This window comes from Carassius carassius, unplaced genomic scaffold, assembly GCF_963082965.1.
Source record: "Carassius carassius unplaced genomic scaffold, fCarCar2.1 SCAFFOLD_70, whole genome shotgun sequence".
NCBI classification, from domain to species: Eukaryota; Metazoa; Chordata; class Actinopteri; order Cypriniformes; family Cyprinidae; genus Carassius; species Carassius carassius.
The window spans coordinates 42,501-62,590 of NW_026775198.1; the positions used below are offsets into that span (position 1 = coordinate 42,501).

General features: G+C 46.8%; 1 protein-coding gene across 1 annotated transcript in view; it reads right to left on the reverse strand.

Annotated features, from left to right (window-relative positions):
• The window catches only part of LOC132139432 (dmX-like protein 1), a 244,292-nt gene that overhangs the window by 7,274 nt on the left and 216,928 nt on the right, over positions 1-20,090 (reverse strand). Inside the window, exons 3-37 of the mRNA XM_059547781.1 lie at positions 19,953-20,078; positions 18,878-18,952; positions 18,645-18,723; positions 18,447-18,573; positions 18,294-18,360; positions 16,949-17,127; positions 15,250-15,430; positions 15,010-15,178; positions 14,658-14,834; positions 14,306-14,505; positions 13,082-13,751; positions 12,614-12,735; positions 12,448-12,537; positions 12,261-12,348; positions 12,054-12,173; positions 11,283-11,504; positions 9,587-11,128; positions 9,401-9,511; positions 9,065-9,234; positions 8,454-8,551; positions 8,207-8,372; positions 7,773-8,013; positions 6,636-7,657; positions 5,497-5,670; positions 5,340-5,416; positions 5,043-5,164; positions 4,730-4,972; positions 3,571-3,743; positions 3,355-3,494; positions 3,193-3,278; positions 2,910-3,111; positions 2,436-2,553; positions 2,173-2,223; positions 966-1,052; positions 771-892 (exon numbers count right to left, since the gene is read on the reverse strand). Of these exons, the coding sequence (XP_059403764.1) occupies positions 771-892; positions 966-1,052; positions 2,173-2,223; positions 2,436-2,553; positions 2,910-3,111; positions 3,193-3,278; positions 3,355-3,494; positions 3,571-3,743; positions 4,730-4,972; positions 5,043-5,164; positions 5,340-5,416; positions 5,497-5,670; positions 6,636-7,657; positions 7,773-8,013; positions 8,207-8,372; positions 8,454-8,551; positions 9,065-9,234; positions 9,401-9,511; positions 9,587-11,128; positions 11,283-11,504; positions 12,054-12,173; positions 12,261-12,348; positions 12,448-12,537; positions 12,614-12,735; positions 13,082-13,751; positions 14,306-14,505; positions 14,658-14,834; positions 15,010-15,178; positions 15,250-15,430; positions 16,949-17,127; positions 18,294-18,360; positions 18,447-18,573; positions 18,645-18,723; positions 18,878-18,952; positions 19,953-20,078 (7,637 nt within the window). The remainder of the gene's footprint in view (positions 1-770; positions 893-965; positions 1,053-2,172; positions 2,224-2,435; positions 2,554-2,909; positions 3,112-3,192; positions 3,279-3,354; positions 3,495-3,570; positions 3,744-4,729; positions 4,973-5,042; positions 5,165-5,339; positions 5,417-5,496; positions 5,671-6,635; positions 7,658-7,772; positions 8,014-8,206; positions 8,373-8,453; positions 8,552-9,064; positions 9,235-9,400; positions 9,512-9,586; positions 11,129-11,282; positions 11,505-12,053; positions 12,174-12,260; positions 12,349-12,447; positions 12,538-12,613; positions 12,736-13,081; positions 13,752-14,305; positions 14,506-14,657; positions 14,835-15,009; positions 15,179-15,249; positions 15,431-16,948; positions 17,128-18,293; positions 18,361-18,446; positions 18,574-18,644; positions 18,724-18,877; positions 18,953-19,952; positions 20,079-20,090) is intronic.

Consider the following 20,090-nt stretch of genomic DNA (forward strand, 5'->3'; position numbering starts at 1 on the left):
ACGAGATGACAACAAGCTCAATAAACAATAACTGTGAATATATCAACATGTAATACTCAGACGAGACTAAAACGTATTTAAAAAAAATAAAAACTATACTAAAATGTATTTTATAAAGTGGATAGTTCCGCTCCTTGATTCTGATTGGCTGAGACACGTTTGAATCCATTACAAGTGCTACAAAGTAACATACACCTTTGTTTACATTTGTGTGTTGCCTGGCAACCACTTTGTAACAACCACAGCTGTTTCTGAGGCGCTACATTGTTTGGTGGAAGAATACTGTTTTTATTAATATCATTACACTTTATGTACTCTGTTTTATTGTGAGAAATACTATAGAATAACCGTATTATAAAAGCAATAACCCCCGTGAAGCTGTGGTTTACAGTGAATTTATAACAGCTAAGGGGGTTTTAATCACTCATCTTCACATCGTACCAAACAACGGTGTTATAAATTCACTGTAAACCACGGCTTTTTGGAGATTATTGCTTTATTAATTTTCGTCAAATAAAAAGAGACAAAATATTGCGGCTTGCTTCTACACGAGCGTTCATGTGTACTGTTAAAATATTTTTTGTCAGTTTTCAAATGTAAAATTAAATGAATATATTAAATAGCTTGTATTAAATCAGTACACTAGATGAGGTCTGTGTAATGGTGAAAGTGCAGTACATGAAATTTAAAAACACATTTCTCAAATGACAACAATCTTTCGGAATATGAAGCTGACTCGACGTGCTGAGGAACTGGAATGCGGAGCTCACCCTTTGACCTCGGCCTCGTTCTCGTCATCGACCCAGGTCAGGATCTGCGTGGAGAGGATGGAGGACACGTCCAGCTCCTGGATGTCGTGGGTGGAGGCGATCACTAAACAGTTGCGGTTGGCCTGTGAGACAGAGAGATTGCTTACACCCGGCCGTCACAGACCACACACAAGCACAAGCAGCTCGTCACAGCACCTTATTGATGGCGAACGCCGTGATGATGTCAGACTCCTTGTGGATGATGCGAGCCTTTCCTCCAGGAAACCCCTGGTCGGCCTCGATCTGCAGGAGAAGCGACACACTCAACACTTACAGTCTCTATTATTCAGTCATTCATCCTGACTCGGGACGTAACGATGCACTGGTTGGCAATCAGTAATACTGAGTGAGGTTTCCTGTGTGTTGAGATGTTAAAGGAGGAGTTTATATGAATGTGTCTCTGAGGAAAACCGAGCGTCTGCAGGAGAGTTTAGGAGCTGTTTTCTTCTCATCTCGTCTCTGTAATGCACATTAATGCAGTGTTTATAAGCGGTAACCATGGAAACACTGTATCTGCTGCTCCATGAGCTCCTCCTGCTGTCAGAGAGAGGAACTGCGTCTCATTCTGACATGATTCATGTAGAACAGATTCAGGAATCATTCTGTTTTTGCTTCAGATGTTGGGATTATTCAATCTAATTTAAATCTGAATCTGCTCACGTGTGCAGCATCTTTGTTCAGATCGTGATCGAAATGCAGTGGTTTCCTCTCCTTTTAAAAGGAAAGAGCACATTACATTAAGAGATTGATTTCATTATTCATCTGATTTGGGATTTGTTTTAAAACTTCAGTTTAGTTAATTGACATACATTGCTGTTCAAATGTTGGGCTCAATAAGTCTGGGTGCTTTTATTTGATCAGAAATACAGAGAAAACTCTGTAATATTGTGAAATATTATTATTATTTAAAACAGCTGTTTTCTATGTGAATATATATTAAACTGTAATTTATTTCTGTGATGTGCAGCTGAATTTTCAGCATCATTCCTCCAGTCTTCAGTGTCACATGATCATTTAATTTGTCTTAAACTTAATTTTGGTAGAGAATATCATATTGTGAATCAGTATGGCGTCACGAGTTGAGTGAATCGTTACGTCCCTGATGCTAACACACAGATCACATTCACATGTTTAATTCTCATGAAAAGACTCTTTAAAAGGTTGTGAGGAGAATAATCGTCCAGACGAATCTTAATGCTCTGTGCATGCTGTACATCGACAGCTGATCACATCTGTATTATACATTACAGGCAGCTGTGATTTGATGTTGATTTGCATCTTAAAGAGCCTCGTGACTGGATGATGAGGATGAAGATGAGGATGAGGATGAAGATGAGGGAGGAGCAGAAGCTCTGGTAAGTACCTGGTTGTGTGTGGACTCCAGCGGCACAGAACATTTGACACGCTCAGTCTCCTGATTCAAACATGCAGGTCAATCACAGGCCACGATTAGACGGTTAATTACAAACATCTTCAGTTAACACAAGTACAACACCATATTAATGAGATTAATGACTGGACAGAGCGGGGTGGCTGTTAAAACACAATCAGGAGGAGTGCAAACGAGCAGCTGATAGTGGACAGACTGGTGCATTCTGGGAAAGAGAGCGAGCAGCAGCACAATACCTCGCTCTGATCGCGTTTCTTGGTGAAGATGTTGCGTATGAACATCTCCTGAACCTCTTCCTGTTTGACCAGATACTGCCACAGGCGTCTGACAGGAAGAGCGGCGCGCCGGCGAGATCTGAGAGCAGAAGATCACTCGTCACTCAACTACACATACAGTTCTGCTCCCACACAGAACGAGTAGAAAGATTTCACTGCAGCATACATTAAAGAGCCACAAAGACACATCTATTGATCACGTTTCCTGATCATATCAACTGAATTTGAATTTGCTGAGATTATCAAAAGGATCAAATCATAAAGATTACTGTGATTACTGGAAGTTCAGTGAAGCACAGACTGAAAGACCATCTCAGTATTGATTATTAAATTAAATAAGAAATCAAAACACACCACTGGAGAAACACCGATTAAAAGGCACAGTTTGAGTTGATGATTTCAGTGTTTTGCATGTGTGTGATGAGTCTGGGGTACCTGAAGGGTGTGTTGGAGGGTTCGAACAGAGCTTTGTGTCGCAGCAGCGCTGGACCGGACGACACGCTCTCCTCCAGCAGCTGCGAGCAGATGAACCTCGACGGAGGACCTCCGAAGATCTCCAGCCTCTTCAGCAGCAGCTGCTCCCAGCGCTGGAGCGTCCTGAGAGCGGCGTGACACAGCGGAGAGCACACGGGCAGATCTGACACACACACACACACAGGCGTGTTACACTCTACACACACACACACCATGCATGCGCTGCAGCCGTGCGGCTCGTTACCTAAGAGGTCGTGACCTGCCATCGGGTAGAGGGTCTTGAGGCTGAACAGGACTATCTGCACCATGGCCAAGCGCATCAGACACCAGCTGCAGAGAACATGACCATCACCATCATCATCATCATCATCGTCACAGCACAGGTGCAGCTCATCACACAGCTCACCTGTACGAGCTGTTGTTGGAATGCTCTGCCAGCGGAGAGTTGGGATCTCCTTCATCCTCCTCCTCGTCCTCCTCGTCCTCACTTCCCTGGCTCTCCTCGGAGTCGTACTCCACTCGGCTGGCAGAAGGAGGCAGGTACGGCTTCACACAGGACACACACATCAGTTCACACACACAACACTATCAAACTACTGGGAGTTAAGGAATAAAAGAAAACCTTTGCGATGAAATAATCCCAGATGCTGAGCTCAGGCGGCACGAAACGCTCCTTACAGACGGAAGAGTCCGGCTCCATCACCACGGGTCTGGGACTGACCGGACTGTCAGGAACCTCTCTGGAGTTACTGCGTGATGAGCTGAGCCGGGAACGCCGCTGCTTCCGCTCCACATCTTCCACTAACACACACACACACACACACAAATAAACAGGAGATAACAGTGAGCAAGCAACGCTTTAATATTTCTGCAGCTCAACACTGCTCCACATAATCACTGTTTCAAGGATTCCCAGACAGGGGTTTTTGAATGGAGAAAAAGCCAATCATTTATAAATATCTAAAATTGAAATAAATAAATGATTTAAAAAAAGAAAGAAACAAAAAATTTACTAAAAAATGTATACAATTATAAAAATGTAAAATTGTAATTTAAAAAATAAAAAATAACAACACAAAACCATTATTACAAATTAATTAAATCACAGACATGTAAAACTGAAATGCATCATTTTAAAATAACAGAATACAAATAAAACACTTATTAAAAGTGAATTAAATAATAAAAATGCTAAATTGGATTACATAATTAAAAAATTAAAAATTAAAATAAAACAATTATTCCAAATGAATAAAATCATAAAAATGCAATTTGAAATAGATAAATGATCAAAATAAAATTCTTAAAAAAAAATCAACTATAAAAATGTCAAATTACAAATAATAAGTCAAAATAAAACACCTGCTAATAAAATCATGAAATATTTTATTTGTTTATCTGCATGTCATGTGATCACCAACCGTGAGACCCATGAACATGCAAATGTGCTTTTAAATTATTAAAACATTAACTTAAAATCTCAGGGGAACCTTAAGATAATACTTCAGCTCAGCAAAGTTTGAGAACAGATGTTTTGTTTGAATGTGCATCTGTATTAAATGTAGCAGTTAAAAAAAATACCAGCCTTTAGCCGTTTTTAGCAACATATTAGCTAAAGATGCAAAGGTTAACCAAATAATACCGAGATACTGGGACATAATCCTGACCAACAATTTGGAGATATATTTCCCTCTGACCTCATGAAGGCCTGTGAGGTGAGACTCATTACACACAGATAAGCTTGTGATTAATGAGGAGAGATGCCAGATGAGGAGCAGAACCTGTGGGTGAGCTGGGTTTCTCCAGCACAGGAACACGAGCGCCTCCGCCGAACACGGCCACCCACAGCTTGCTGTTGAGCGGGTGAGCAACGATGCGGAAGAGTTCGTGGCTGGAGTGAGTGGCCAGACCGTGGACGAAGAGGCTGAGGAAGACTGCGGTCAGGATCTCACACAGAAGCACAGGCAGACCGGGCTGGTTCTCGTCTCCAGATGCGCTCAGCAGACGCAGCAGGACGCTCACACCTGCACAGACACACAGCTGAGTCTGGAGCCTGACGATGAGGTCAGGGGTCAGAGGTCACGGGAGCTTTACCTGGCCACTGCGCAGGGGAGGTGTTGGGCAGCACGGTCTCCTCGATGCTGACGCTCCTCACCGGGGGCTGATGGGTCAGCAGGACGCTCTCGTAGGTGATTCCCGTGAACGGATTCACATGGCTGAGGAACAACATACATATTAGAATTAACTCTATGTTCACAGTATGAATGCGCAAACAAAGCCACACAAAGGCCACATTCATGAGTCATCCGCTCATTATCAGATCAAGAGAAGCATTCTGTAACAAAGAAATGTTTCAGAGATGAGGGCAGAGGTCACGGGGTCATCACCCACCTGTAGCTGTGTCCGTCACAGAGACACTGATAGATGCAGGCCGACAGGGAAGCGGCCAGCGTGTGCATCACGTAGATCTGAGACAGAAGGAAGGCAGACGCGTTAGACGACGAATCACGACTGTAACAACACCTCGTTCTGACGAGCAGCGCTTCACCTCGTTGCTGACCACATCTGGGTGTGGAGGAGCGTCCAGAGCGTTGATGGTGTGCAGTATGTCGTGCGTGAGGTTGGTCAGGTGCACTATGGGATTGGCCACCACTGTTTTGGAGATGGCGGTCCACGCCAGGAAGAGAGGAGCAGACAGATGCTGCGGAGTGGGAGAGTCGTCCTGATGAGAAACACAATGATGATTCACAAGGGAAAATGAAATAATGCATCAGCTCAGCAGCTGCAGCCAGGAGACAGAAACAACAGGAAATGAGCATTTGAACAACATGTGCTGGTATAGGCAGTGTGTGTGAGAGAGAGAGAGAGAGAGAGAGCAAATGTGGCTTATCATCTGAATGAGTACAATCACAATAACAACAGAACGTTGTGCTTTTGTAAAATAAAGAGAGCAAACACGAAGCGCTTTCTGCCGTCTCGGTCTCTGTGTACTGAAGCGAACCGAAACTCTGTGCTTGCCCAAGCTACGCAATATCGTGTTCTTTATCGCAGATGAATCGCCTTTGATTATGAACGCGATATTGCGTAGCTTGTCAGTGATCTACGGCTCTGAAAAGCAGGTGATGGTGATTTACCGCTAATCAGGGAACCAGATTTACTGAGGAAATGCCCGTGACAATCGCATGCGATATATCGCCCATCCCTAATGTAATCCATACGAAACGTGCACTTCAATTGTGAAGAAGAGGAAGTGTATTCAACTTCATCACTGCCTCCGAAAATACAGAAAACATAAGTTTATCAAAGAATTATGATGATGTTAAGGCAGTCTTAACGTTTTTTCCCTGACACATTCATAATCACAAGTTTTATTTTAATAACATTAAAGGGTGTTTATGACAAATGATAAGCAGGAGTATGTTTTAAGATTGTAAGCATAACAGATAGTTTGTGTTTCTGGTGGAGTACCAAACTTTATTTATCTTAATTCAATGCTGTATAGTGAGCAGCGGATGGCATTTAATCCATATACGGGATACATAACTGAGGAAAAATGCATTGTTGGTCAGCGACACCAAGCATGTGAAAGCACCGTTTGTTGTCGTTTCACCTCACCTTGAGGCTTCAGTACTCAAACAGAAGAGCAGTCTCTACACCTGGTTTAAGATCCTAACTGGTGAGTGTTACCTGCTGGGACTCCTGCAGCAGCAGAATGAGCTCCATCCTGACGGAGGCCAGTCCTCCTCCGTGAGAGCCGTGCAGGCTGCAGTAACTCAGGAAGATGCGCAGGAGCGGCTGGTTCCTCTTCAGCCACAGTCTGCGCCGCTGCTGCAGCTCTCTGACCTGCTCCGCCGTGCCCCGCTCCTCCAGATCCTCCACCTGGCTCAGGTCAGCCGAGATGCCCTCGGGCAGGTGCTGGAGGAAGGGGTTGTATCCGCAGCATCCCTGCAGCGCAGCCACGGCTCGCTCCAGCCAGTGACACAGCTGATGCCGCAGCTTCCCTCCGTCCAGCTCGTATCCCGTGGAGAGCGTCCGCAGCTCCGTGGTGAGGATCTTCAGGCAGGAGCTGAACTTCAGCTGCGCGGCGAGGATGTCATCGGTCATCGCGGGTGACTCGTCTGTGCTGTGACCCATCGGGGTGGACGTCACCGCCGGACCGTCTCGAGGAGCACCGCTGTCTTTCTCCGGACGGATGGTCTTCATCGCCAGGCCTGATTCTTCCTCGTCCGTGTCGTCTTTATCACTATCCCACTTGAGCTCCAGAGGCTCGTCCTGCAGGGTGACAGACGGATGGCTCCAGTCGAAACTGAGCACCGATTCTGACCGACTGTCCTCTCTAGGAGACGAGAGCGAGGACACCGACTCCAAGCCGTTGAGAACCGGCCACGAAGCCGAGGCCTGGTCTTTGTGCTCGCTCGACGACACGGGCGAATTCTCTCGCACCTGTGAGCGCTTCACGACCTTTGGCATTTTAGAGAGCACCTCTAGAGCCAGCATGGGGCATCCGGCCTGTAAGTGTGCATACGCAGCGGTGAAGAAGAGCCTCCTCTCCGTGAGGCTGATGGAGTCGACGGCGCGGCCTTCAGCGGTCAGACCCACTTTAGCTTTATCACAGGAGCCCAAGTGACGGCGCAGGAGCAGCGGGTGTGTGCGGAGGTAGGTGTAGAAGTTAAAAACATCAGGACTATAGGGAGATGATCTGCCGCTTCCTGAAAGAAATCGATACACATGAGGCACAGAAAACTTAAATCTCTAGAAATAAAGCTGGCTTGGCTCGACACAGACCAGAGGAACCGAACTCTGATGTCTAGTTTCATCTCTCACCTTCATGTGACGAGTCTGCGTTGGGCTCAAGCAGTGTGTCCAAAGCCCCGCTGTAGTCATCTAACACCCAGTACGCCATGCTGCGTAAGAAAGGGTCCTGATGGGCTGCGATCTGCTGGTGCTGACCCAACACATTTCTCTGAAGGATTCGCTTGTAGGTGCAGGACATCTCAAACTCAGACTCGTACAGCCGACAGACCACCAGAGCCAGCTGAAGGTCCTGCATCTTCTCTATACAAACCTGATGGTGCGAGTACAATCAGACAGATCTCATCAACTGAACAAAGTAAGCTTTGACTAAAGAGACAGTAGGTTTCTGATGATTATACCTTCCTTCTATAAAAGTCACAAGGGTCTTGTTTCAGCAGCTCATGACAGAGGTTCAGAGAAGAACAGAAACAGGTCTGAGAGAGACTGAACAGATGCAAACGTACCTCAACGGCATCTTTCAGGGATCCGGCGAGCAGAAAGAAAGCCGCAGAATGCTGGAAACGTTGCTTTCCGAGCAGAGAGAAAGCGTTCTTCAGCGCTGCCTTCCTCCAGCGGTCTTCACTGAAGTTATTGCTGAAGAACGCCGTCATCTTCACGTTATGATGGGACCTTCAACACACGGGAGCTCTTAGTGGACTCCAGCCTCGCTGACAAGTGTGTGTGTGTGTGTGTGTGTGTGTGATAGGTTACCTGTAGAGTCCCCAGACCACAGCTTTCTTCTTCATGGCCAGATAAAACAAGGCTGCGTCTAACGGGTCGTTGTTTCTCTGATAAGCAGCTTTTGCTACCTGGTAGGAGATTATTACATGTTTGGATTTCATGTCAAATTTAAAGAAACTATGTTGGCCTGTGATCATTATTCAAACAAACATTCAATACATTAAAAGTTCTCCTCTCAAGGTTCTGAAAAACAAAGATGTTGAATACAGTGGCTGAAGACATGCATCTGATGCACATGTACAGAAAAACATTAAACAAGCAGCAGCAACAGACTGAGCTGATCTGTGTGAGAGGATACAAGATTATGAGTAGATTTACTGTCAAACATACACTTTTAGAGGCCACACTGTGACAATGATACCTACAAAGTTTCATGTTAATATGCACAGGCATTGTGGAGAGACATTATTTATGTATATCAGATGTAATATTTGAAGCTTGAGGTTAGCTCATGATATCCCAGTTACTACAACACAAGTAGAACATGAACATAGATTTTTTGACACAAATTTTTGAAATTCTGCCTAAATCTACTCATCATCATCTAATATGCACAGAAAATGCAATCAGTTTAGTCCAACCTTCTCAATGCATCTGCGAAGCTTGTTGGTGCTCCTCAGCCACCAGCCCACACCCATGGCTCTCAGCTCCGGCCACGTGGGCTCTCCTTTCTGCAGGACCGGAAGCATGTTGAGCAGCTCCTCTTCAGCCTCGGAGTGGAACGCCCAGGCGTAGTGGCAGGTGGACAGTCCTGCAGACCAGCGGCAGTTATGCAGTTGTTCATGCAGATTTATCAGTTCATGCATTCCAATGGGAATCGAACCCATGACCTTGGTGCTGCTAGCGGCACGCTCTAATTCGACATCACTGCCCATGAATATCTTCTGAAGCACTCATGGACACTGATGCAGACGTACCTTGACAGAGGAGCGGAGCGCGATGAGCCGGAGGCAGAGACGTCAGGAGGAAGGTGTGCAGACGTACGGCCAGAAGAAACTTCAGCCCACATTCATCCAGCGTCTCTCCACCTGAGGAAAACGTTCATCACATCAGAACACATCCCAACAAATGAAAATGAAGTTATATTGGTGAAAGATAATGACCTTGGCCTTTTCCTTGGCTTTCTCCAAAGTCGGTGCTGGTGGAAGCGATGGTGTCCGCCAGAGCCATCAGAGACATCTGCTCCATCCGGGTCAGGCCGGGCAGGCTGGAGTGAAGCAGGTGTCCAGATAACACCTGTGCGTGTTCAGAGCCGAAGAACGTAGGGCTGTACTTTGACAGATCAATGACTTTAGCATTAGCATCCTCCTCATCTCCATCGAAAGGGTCCATGTCATCTGTAGTGACGCCGGAGGTCTGGAAGAGCTCGTCATAAGTGTCGCTTTGGCCGTGAGCGCTCACGCTCTCCGATCGTTCTTTGGCACTAGGAGCCGTCTCCTCGTCAGCGGCTAGCAGCGCATGCAGAGGCAGCGGCGGGATGGAGTCGATCTCGGTGTAGTCGGAGCTCTCAGCTTTGCTGAACATCTTGGGGTCTCTGGAGGTGCATCCGCTGGCGCTGATGGTGAGTGAGCGCAGACGCCGCTCCTGGTTAATCGTAGTGTCCTTCATAGACACGATCTCCCCAGCAATGCACTTCACCAGATGCGACAGGATGGCTTTGGCCCGGCGCACCTTCCCGAGGTCCATGAGCTCCAACAGCTGCACCGGATGATACTGAGGCAGAGTAGGAAACAGGTTATACGCTGCCTCAAACAACCCAGAATCCTCCATCTCGGCCGGGAGGTCGTACACGGTTCTCTTTCCACTGAGTTTCTGTGCCAAACTAGTCATGGATCTAGTGAGGGTCTTTCTAGAAGGATTCAGACTGAGTCCCTCCTGCTTCACCACAGAGTTCAGCGACGTCACGCTTCCAGTGCGAGACGGTTTGACCGGAGCCGGCGGATGCCACTGGGAGTAGACGTGCATCTCGCAATCCATCCCGACTACTAAGATGCCATCTCGCACCCAAGAAAGAGAGACGGGAATGGGTAGCGAACCCTCAACCGAAGACACCAGATCCACTACTCGGAGGAGCACCAATCGAGAGCAGATGCTCTCCTTACTGCAGTCGGACAATCCCAGATCTGGAGGTTTTCCAGAAAGCATCCCGTACATGTAAAGCTTGGATCCCAGACCCACGGTTAATATATGAGAGCCATCTTCTCTGGAAACCCAGTCTAAGTGGACCTGCCTCTTACTGCCCACAGCTGAACAGCCGTTACTCAAGCAGTGGTTCTCACTCGGGCTGTCGGAGCTACAGACTTTAAGCGTCTGCTCCAGAATCCACTGGGAGCCTCCGGTGGAGTCGCACTGGAAGATGCTGATGAGCATGATGTGTTGGTGGCTGCGGTGTGCGACTGCGACTCTGCTGGTGTGACAGCAGCTGAGAGCCATGAGCTGACCGCACACACTCAGAGCGCTGCTGCTGACCTCGCCCTCCTCCACCAGCAGAGGCCACTCCTCCCAGACGTATGACGGGTCAGCAGAGCCATCGGGGTCAGAGACCGAGCTGCACCTCCAGAACCGGACGGATCCGTCCGAGCAGGACGTGGCCAGCAGATACGGAGAGCGTCCGGCCGGCTGCAGAGATGAAGCACTCAAATGACCTGCAACACAAGTGTTGGTGTTTATCATCAGATAATCCAACAGAATATCCAACTGCATTTTAAATTACAGAAGGCACTTCAAGTTTGGGAAAGACTGAAACAAATCATAAGATTGTGTTACAAATAATCTTCAAAGGCACTCAGAGGTCGTGACCTGCAGCAGGTGATACACGCATAACTTCAACGCCCTGCGGCAGATCCAGCTCCTGGCTGAAGACTTTCGTACTGCTCAGGGCGAGCCGGCAGGCGCTCTGGAGGTTAGACGTGTTCAGCTTGGGTCTCGGGGTTTGTGGGGATCCGTCCGTCTCGAAGTTAAACTGTGAGCTGTTCACGGGGGACGGAGACAGAGTCTCTCTCTCTGGAGTTTGAGTTTGCTCTGAAAGAATGACACAAATCTGGTCACAGTCTAACCCTAACCTGCCTTTATGAGCGACATGATAATTAGTGGTTGAGTGATATGGATTTTTTAAGGCCAACATAAAGCCGATAAATGAGATATATCACACACTATATAATGCAAAGACAATAAAAACACATGCATAATATCATATCGAAATATATTTTAAAAAATGTCAACGTCATAAAAAAATTAATCTGCAAAAAATTATTCTTCAATTCAATTATGGTATTTTACTCATAAATAAATTGTAAAAAATATTAATAACAACACTAACAGTGCACTCAGTAATCTAGTAAATTGTGTGCCTGCTGTCAAAATAAAAGTCCCATTTCTCACATCTCGGCCAAATAGAAAAAAATATCGGCCGATATATCGGTTGACCACTAATCAATCTTAAAGCAGTGCTCATGCCGTTGCTTAGGCTTTGTTTGATCACACTTGACCTCATGTCTGACCCCAATCTCGCACTTGTCACAGTCTAATAAAGTGAGAATCACATTAAATACCATGAGATCCATTACAAACCCATAACGACGGGAACGGCGTCCAGCTGCAGGTGCCACATGTGCAGGAGCGACCTGCCGCTCTGAGTGACCTCCACCACCACCAGGAAGAAGCGAGCGGAGAAGAGCGTCCGGCTGGGAACTGAAGGAAGGACAAGCGTTCACGGCACAGCACAGAAACACGACGAACACTGAGAGAGAGAGAGAGAGAGAGAGAGTGAGCTCTTACCAGAATCCTGCAGGTAATCGTCTATCTTCTCATTTCCCAAGATCAGGTCTTCCTCAAACACATGCAGCAGCTGCGTCTCTTTCCCCTGCTGAACAAACAGAGAGAGAGACGTGAGCGCTGAGCACTCTGGGAAATAACATGATGATCTTGTGTTAGGTCATCCTATTATTTGGGATCTTATACGTACAAAGTCTGTGATGGCATCGAGCTCAATGATGCAGCCTGGTCTGGCCGTCGACTGCTGGCTGATGATGTTAAACACCTCTCCAACATATTTCTGGAGAAAAACACACGACAGATAACCAGGAATCTAATCATTGATGTACTGAAATAACAGACAGGTCCCTTCTTACGGAGATGTTGGGGTTGGAGAGTTCACTCAGCAGTTTCTTGGCCTCGATGATGGCCTGATAGAGTCGGAGCGAGTGTCCATCACTGGCGATGAAGCAGGCACTGGGTGAGTTCCCATACACACCTTCGGGAAGGGAATTATTGATTAATACACCAACAGTAACATCCAATCAGCTGCAAGCTGAGAAACAGACATGCGTCACACACGAGGGATTCTCAGTTGAAGTTTTAAAGACATGCATTAAATATTCACGAGCTGAATAAACATGAATGAATATTATATGCAGCAGAGACTCTGTTCAAACAGGGATGCTTGTAAATGTTTCAAGCTCAATCATTAAAAATGATGCCTTCTCCTGTACTGTACTCTAAGCTACTGTTTCTAACACAAGACTGAACTACTCTAGGCTCTAGTAGGTTTCCACAGTGAGTTTTGCGTTGATGTCAGACTCTAAGAGAGACGTCCTCACCGAGGCAGCTGCTGGGGATGAGCGTGGGCAGCCAGGCCACGTTAGAGAAGGCTGATGTGTGCAGAGAGTTGATCCTGGCCAGCTCAGACACGCCTCCAGAGAACGACAGCGGTCCCACTGGATCCACACGCCACAGGATCAGCTCACTGTAGATGGCGTTGGGATCCTGGGTGACTCCTCCGGATGAGACTCTGCTCCTGCGGGACGGGGCAGCGGCGGGACGGGTCAAAGCGTCTCCGTCGGGCGTCCTCAGGGCGTTGTGATGCGAGGTGGTCAGCAGCAGCGGCAGCAGAGAGTGGCAGGCCAGATCGTTGAGGTGGAAGCGGTGGCCACAGTAGCGTGACTTATGAGACACGCTGAGCACCGTGGAGAAGGCCGAGTCCTCGGCGAAGCTGACGGCCCACTGGTTGAGCGAGCCGTCGGCGTGTTTGGAGATCATCAGGACGCTGGGGGTGAAGATGCTGAGACGCAGGCTGCTGGAGGACGGTTTGTTCTGGCTCAGTCCGATCAGAGCAGAGGAGGATGAGTGCGGCAGGACCGCGGGACGCTGACGGCCGTGCTGCATGGCCAGCTCCACGTTTCTGTTGCAGGCGTACATGACCACGCTGCGGCTGAGCGAGATGGCGTCGCCAGTGGGGAAGGCAACGGGAATCCTGGACACGAAGGAAACCTGAAACAGAGAATTCAGTTCTGTGAATTAATGTTAGTACTCTGAAAAACCATTTGTTGAAAAATCACACTGTTCTTAAAAAAAAAAAAGAGTAGGCAGTAAGCTAGTGTGTCATTATGAACACTTTCTTTATGAATGAGTCACTGAATCAATGACTCAAATGATCCGTTTAATGATTCATTCGGGAATGAAACGCAACATTTTTTTTTTTTTTGCTTTCAGATTGTGAATCATCAGTTTATTCTAACAGGCTTCATCACACAATAAATGCTTTTGGATTCTCAAGATTTGTTTGTTTTTTTTTCAAAATGAGTGTCACTCAATGTCAGCTGACACATAAAACTACGATATTATCCTAGACAAAACATACTGGCCTTTGTCAACACAATGATTATAAAATAACAACTATCATTACACTATTGGTTAAAACATGAGCGGTGGTCACTCATTCACAAGTCACCTGCCACAACACCAGTGTGTTCTGAGGGGTCACCAGGGTGTAGTTACAGAGTGTTTTGAGTTGAGGAGCCGCTCTCAGAATGCGGCGTCTGTACCTGTGCCTGTCGGAACATGCCGGGCTGGTATTCGTCCAGCCAGTCGACGTGCCACACCAGCAGCGAGCCGTCCATCGGGTGGATGCTGAACAGCATGTCTGCTGCTCTGTTCCAGTCACTCAGCAGCACGTCCAGCTGATGATCCACAGCCGCCGCAGGGAGAGAGACAGCATCAGCACCGCTCCCCTCCTCATCAGCATCTGCTCACAACAGAGAGATTCAGCTTCATGTGGCACATGTGGATCTGCTCACGCTGTTCAGACAGGCCTATTAGTCTACAAGTACCACCATAAAGCTGCAAACACACAGATGGCATTTCTTCCCTATACGGCTCAGATGATGCAGACGGTACCGTAGTGCTCTGTGTGTCCATTCTGCTCGCCGCTGCTCTTCAGCTGCTGTAGAAACACCTCCATGCTCAGCGTCAGGTGCAGCTCTTTGTTGTTGAGCCAGTGGACGGTGAACGGTCCGCCCGGTTCCTCCTCATCAGAGCCGTTCATGGACGAGATGGAGGGCAGCAGAGGGATGTCTGCACACAAACGTCACCGTCATGCTATAATCATGCAGCAATGCTAAAAGTGTTTTGTTTTTTTAACTGCAAGTGCTAAGTTTACATAAAATTTTCATGTCTCGGGTGTGGTTGACCTGGTAAATATACAATTTAAGTATGAAATCTGGCCACAGTGTTGGAGGAGGTGTGCTACCTGTGGCTGGGTTGATGCTGGCGGCGATGTGGAAGTGGCACAGTGCGTTGGCGTGCAGGATGTTGGTGCGGTGGCTGTAGTGTTTGTTCTGCTGCTGCGGCAGAGGACCGCTGTATGAGAGCTGAGATAAACAGCGCACCTCCTCTCTCCACGACGGCTTCAGCTTTAGCTGTGAACACAAACAGATGAAGAACAGTTCTAGTGTCTCATCAGTCGACACACAGCACCTGGCGCTCTCACCTCCAGCGGGCTCTGCTTCTGCACTCGGGTGCTGCTGGACGACTTCTTCATGTTGTTTGCCTTCATGGTGTGATTGTGTCCAAGTCCAGACAGCAGACAGTCGCTGGGCAGCAGTGTTTCAGCCCACAGACGACACACACTGTCCTTACAGCAGGTCAGCAGCATGTTACACACGGTGCCCCTGTAAGACAGAGCGGTCAGAGGGACAGAGCGGTCAGAGGGACAGAGCGGTCAGAGGGAAAGAGCGGTCAGAGAGACAGAGCGGTCACAGAGACAGAGCGGTCAGAGGGACAGAGCGGTCAGAGGGACAGAGCGGTCAGAGGGACAGAGCGGTCAGAGGGAAAGAGCGGTCAGAGGGACAGAGCGGTCAGAGGGAAAGAGCGGTCAGAGAGACAGAGCGGTCACAGAGACAGAGCGGTCAGAGGGACAGAGCGGTCAGAGGGACAGAGCGGTCAGAGGAACAGAGCGGTCAGAGAGACAGAGCGGTCAGAGAGACAGAGCGGTCAGAGGGACAGAGCGGTCAGAGAGACAGAGCGGTCAGAGGGACAGAGCAGTCAGAGGGACAGAGCAGTCAGAGGGACAGAGCGGTCAGAGGGACAGAGCGGTCAGAGGAACAGAGCGGTCAGAGGAACAGAGCGGTCAGAGAGACAGAGCGGTCAGAGGGACAGAGCGGTCAGAGAGACAGAGCGGTCACAGAGACAGAGCGGTCAGAGGGACAGAGCGGTCAGAGGGACAGAGCGGTCAGAGGAACAGAGCGGTCAGAGGGAAAGAGCGGTCAGAGGGACAGAGCGGTCAGAGGGACAGAGCGGTCAGAGGGAAAGAGCGGTCAGAGAGACAGAGCGGTCACAGAGACAGAGCGGTCAGAGGGACAGAGCGGTCAGAGGGACAGAGCGGTCAGAGGAACAGAGCGGTCAGAGAGACAGAGCGGTCAGAGAGACAGAGCGGTCAGAGGGACAGAGCGGTCAGAGAGACAGAGCGGTCAGAGGGACAGAGCAGTCAGAGGGACAGAGCGGTCAGAGGGACAGAGCGGTCAGAGGAACAGAGCGGTCAGAGGAACAGAGCGGTCAGAGAGACAGAGCGGTCAGAGAGACAGAGCGGTCAGAGGGACAGAGCAGTCAGAGGGACAGAGCGGTCAGAGGGACAGAGCGGTCAGAGAGACAGAGCGGTCAGAGAGACAGAGCGGTCAGAGATACAGAGCGGTCAGAGGGACAGAGCGGTCAGCGGTACAGAGAGACAGAGCGGTCAGAGGGACAGAGCGGTCAGAGAGACAGAGCGGTCAGAGATACAGAGCGGTCAGAGGGACAGAGCGGTCAGCGGTACAGAGAGACAGAGCGGTCAGAGACAGAGCGGTCAGCGGTACAGAGAGACAGAGCGGTCAGAGAGACAGAGCGGTCAGAGATACAGAGCGGTCAGAGATACAGAGCGGTCAGAGGGACAGAGCGGTCAGAGAGACAGAGCGGTCAGCGGTACAGAGAGACAGAGCGGTCAGAGACAGAGCGGTCAGCGGTACAGAGAGACAGAGCGGTCAGAGAGATAGAGCGGTCAGAGGGACAGAGCGGTCAGAGAGACAGAGCGGTCAGCGGTACAGAGAGACAGAGCGGTCAGAGACAGAGCGGTCAGAGGGTACAGAGAGACAGAGCAGTCAGTGGGACAGAGCGGTCAGCGGGAGTGTCTGCAGAGGCGTCACACATCGACTGACCTGGGCATGTGTTTGCTGGTCTTCCTCCAGGAGAAGCCGGTGACGGAGCGAGGGTGAGCCAGATAAATGAAGGAGAAGTTGATCTCGGCTCCGGAGTGCAGGTCGAGCGGCGTGAAGAGTTTATTGACATCCGCTTGCCATTTACTGGTGCTGTACCACACCTTCACCAGACAGTCGTCCTGAAACCACACAATCCTTCATTAATTCTGCATTCAAGTCACGTCAGAAAGATTGTGTTCTGGAGCTTTCCGTGTGTTAGTGAGAAAACATGGGAGAAGCAACAGATGCAGTAAATCAGCATCAGAGACGTAACCTTTGCTGTTGTTCTGTAGAGCTTTTATTTGCATGTTTTATAACGGGGTTTTTAATCTGATGCTGTATTTCTTCTTACAGTATTTTATTGTTTTAAATGCACTTCATTATTAAACTATATCCATGGCAAATTTGAGAGTAGTACGATTTAAAATAGTCTTTACTAATAATATTTAACAATATTCATATTCAGAATAAATAAATAATAATATATAATCTTTCAATTTGATATTTGATGAAAGAAAACATTTTTTTTGGTTAATTTGTTTAAATATGTGACTTTTTTCCATTTATAATAAAGCAAGATAAGTTGCATGTACAGGATTCTACAAATACATAATTTAATTTGTAGAACCTTCATGAATTGGATAAAAACATAAAAAGCAAACACACACCTAATGTGCAGTCTTTATTCATCATTTTAAGTGATTTTGTAAGTTTTGGGATTTGAAATCATATTTTCTTCTTGCAAACACAAAGATTCTCGCACGAGCATCATATTCGACTGGAGGTCAGCAAGGATTTGGGTGAACAGTTTTGTTTTGTTTTATACACAATCAAATGACTTGAAATAATGTGCACATCATAAATGTGAGCCAGGAGCACCAGTCATTATGGTACATTTTTCTAAATTGAGATTTCTACATCTGAAAGCTGAATAAATCATCTCTCCATTGATGTGTGGTTTGTTACGATAGATCAATATTTGTCTGAGATACAACTATTTGAAAATCTGGAATCTGAGGGAGCAAAAAAATCTAAATATTGAGAAAATCATCTTTAAAGTTGTTCAAATGAAGTTCTCAGCAATGCATATTACTAATCAAACATTAAATTTTGATATATTTACGGTAGGAAACGACTAAATATCTTCATGAACATGATTTTTACTTAATATCCTAATGATTTTTGGCATAAAAGAGAAATGTATCATTTTGACCAATACGGTGTATTTTTGTCTATTGCTACAAATATCCCTGTGCTACTGATGACTGCTTCTGTGCTGCAGGGACACACATGTACAAATACAAACCTGTCCTGCGGTCGCAAAAAACTCTCCATCTGGGGAAAACTTGATGAAGTGAGTCGGAGCAGCAGACCTGTAACAACCAGAGAGATTTTACCAGAGCTGCCCGTGGTGTATTCAGAGAAGCTCCGAAGTGTGATGTGACGGACGAACACTGACTTGCACTGCCAGACACATCTCCAGGAGCGCCGAGGACCGGCGGATTCGGCCTCCTCTTCGGTCTCTGCACTGGACTGAACATCACACCACATCTGCAGACACGCCGAGCCCGTCAGAAGCCATGACCCTGCAGACAGTGTTAGAGAAGAGATGTGAGCGGCCGGCGCAGACAGGATGAGCGTACACTCATCTCTGTACCTGTAGGGTGCCACGTCAGGATGTGTGCCACCGACTGCAGAACAAACTGCCCGCTCTTCTGCCAATGATAACTCAGCTTCTGCGGAGCACACACACAAGCAGAAAATCATTCACATGCATGCATTTGGGAGACACGACTATTCAATGCATTCAACATGTTATCAGTTCCTGCATTCACTGGGAATCAAACCTTATATTCATGACCGAGTGTATTTATTACAGAAGAAACTCACTTTTTGTGCTTTCCCTTGTGGACTGACCTCCACTGGCTCAAACACACACACAATGTTTCCGTACGACGCTGCGATCTGAAAACGGAGCAGATTTAGAAAGTCTGCACAGGAACAATCCTGTTCAGATGCTAGATGAACTCTTGCTGAAACCCAAAAACTTTGTATAGACGTGCATGAATAAAGGGAGAAGATATCCAGTGTCTGATTTTCACTGAACTGGCCTGCCATCCATAATGAACCCTAACGAGCTCAAAAGAGTGACGGATGTTCAGTATTCATTATTCATTCAAGACCAATGTAATTAGTCTCTGCAAACACACTTCATTTATGAAATATGCTTTATTTTCTGGATAGCATTTTAATGGTTATATTTTAGTATTCATTTAAGCATGTCCAATTAATTTAAATCATGAAATGTACACAATTTGTTTTTGTTTTTTTATGTTTTCCCTTTAATTTTTTCTGCATTCTGTTTTATAGGTTAATTTGAATTTTAGCAATCATGTCTTATAATTAATTTAAATCAGGAAATGCATGCAATCCAACAACAACTTATTAAAAATTTATCAAAAGTTAAATTTTTAGGGCCCTAAGAATTTCTTTTAATTTTTCCCAAATGTTACTGTAATCAGTTTTAGTGGTGTACAATGTTAAAAATTTTTATCATTTAATTTTTTTAACAAAATTGTGACCCTATGCATGCATTTATTATGTATTCATTCATTCTTCGCTGTCTATATTTTTATCGATTTATGGTTTAATACAAATACCATCAAAAACAATGGTAATCAAATTAAGGCATATAACGTTAGGAACTGAATTAATAAACTTTTAAAATGTAAAGAATGAAGTTAACAAATCCTTTTATTTAAACAACAAAATAAAAACACTCATTACATTCATCCAAATTCTGTCAAATTAGTTCATACATTCCCTGGGAATCTGACCTATGACCTTAGTGTTACCCTAATGTTGAATGTGACACTAGAAATGATAACCAACTAAAGTGTGTGTGTGTGTGTGTGTGTGTGTGTGTTAGTGTGTGTTAGTGTGTGTGTGTGTGTGTGCGTCTCACCTGTCCGCCCTGCAGTGAACAGTCCACACAGCCCACCTGGATGTTCCCGTGTTTGGCTCCTGGGATGATCTGGATCCTCTCAAAGTCACTCCCCAGAATGACGATGTCACAGCCAGAGGCATACGCCTGTCTCACGAG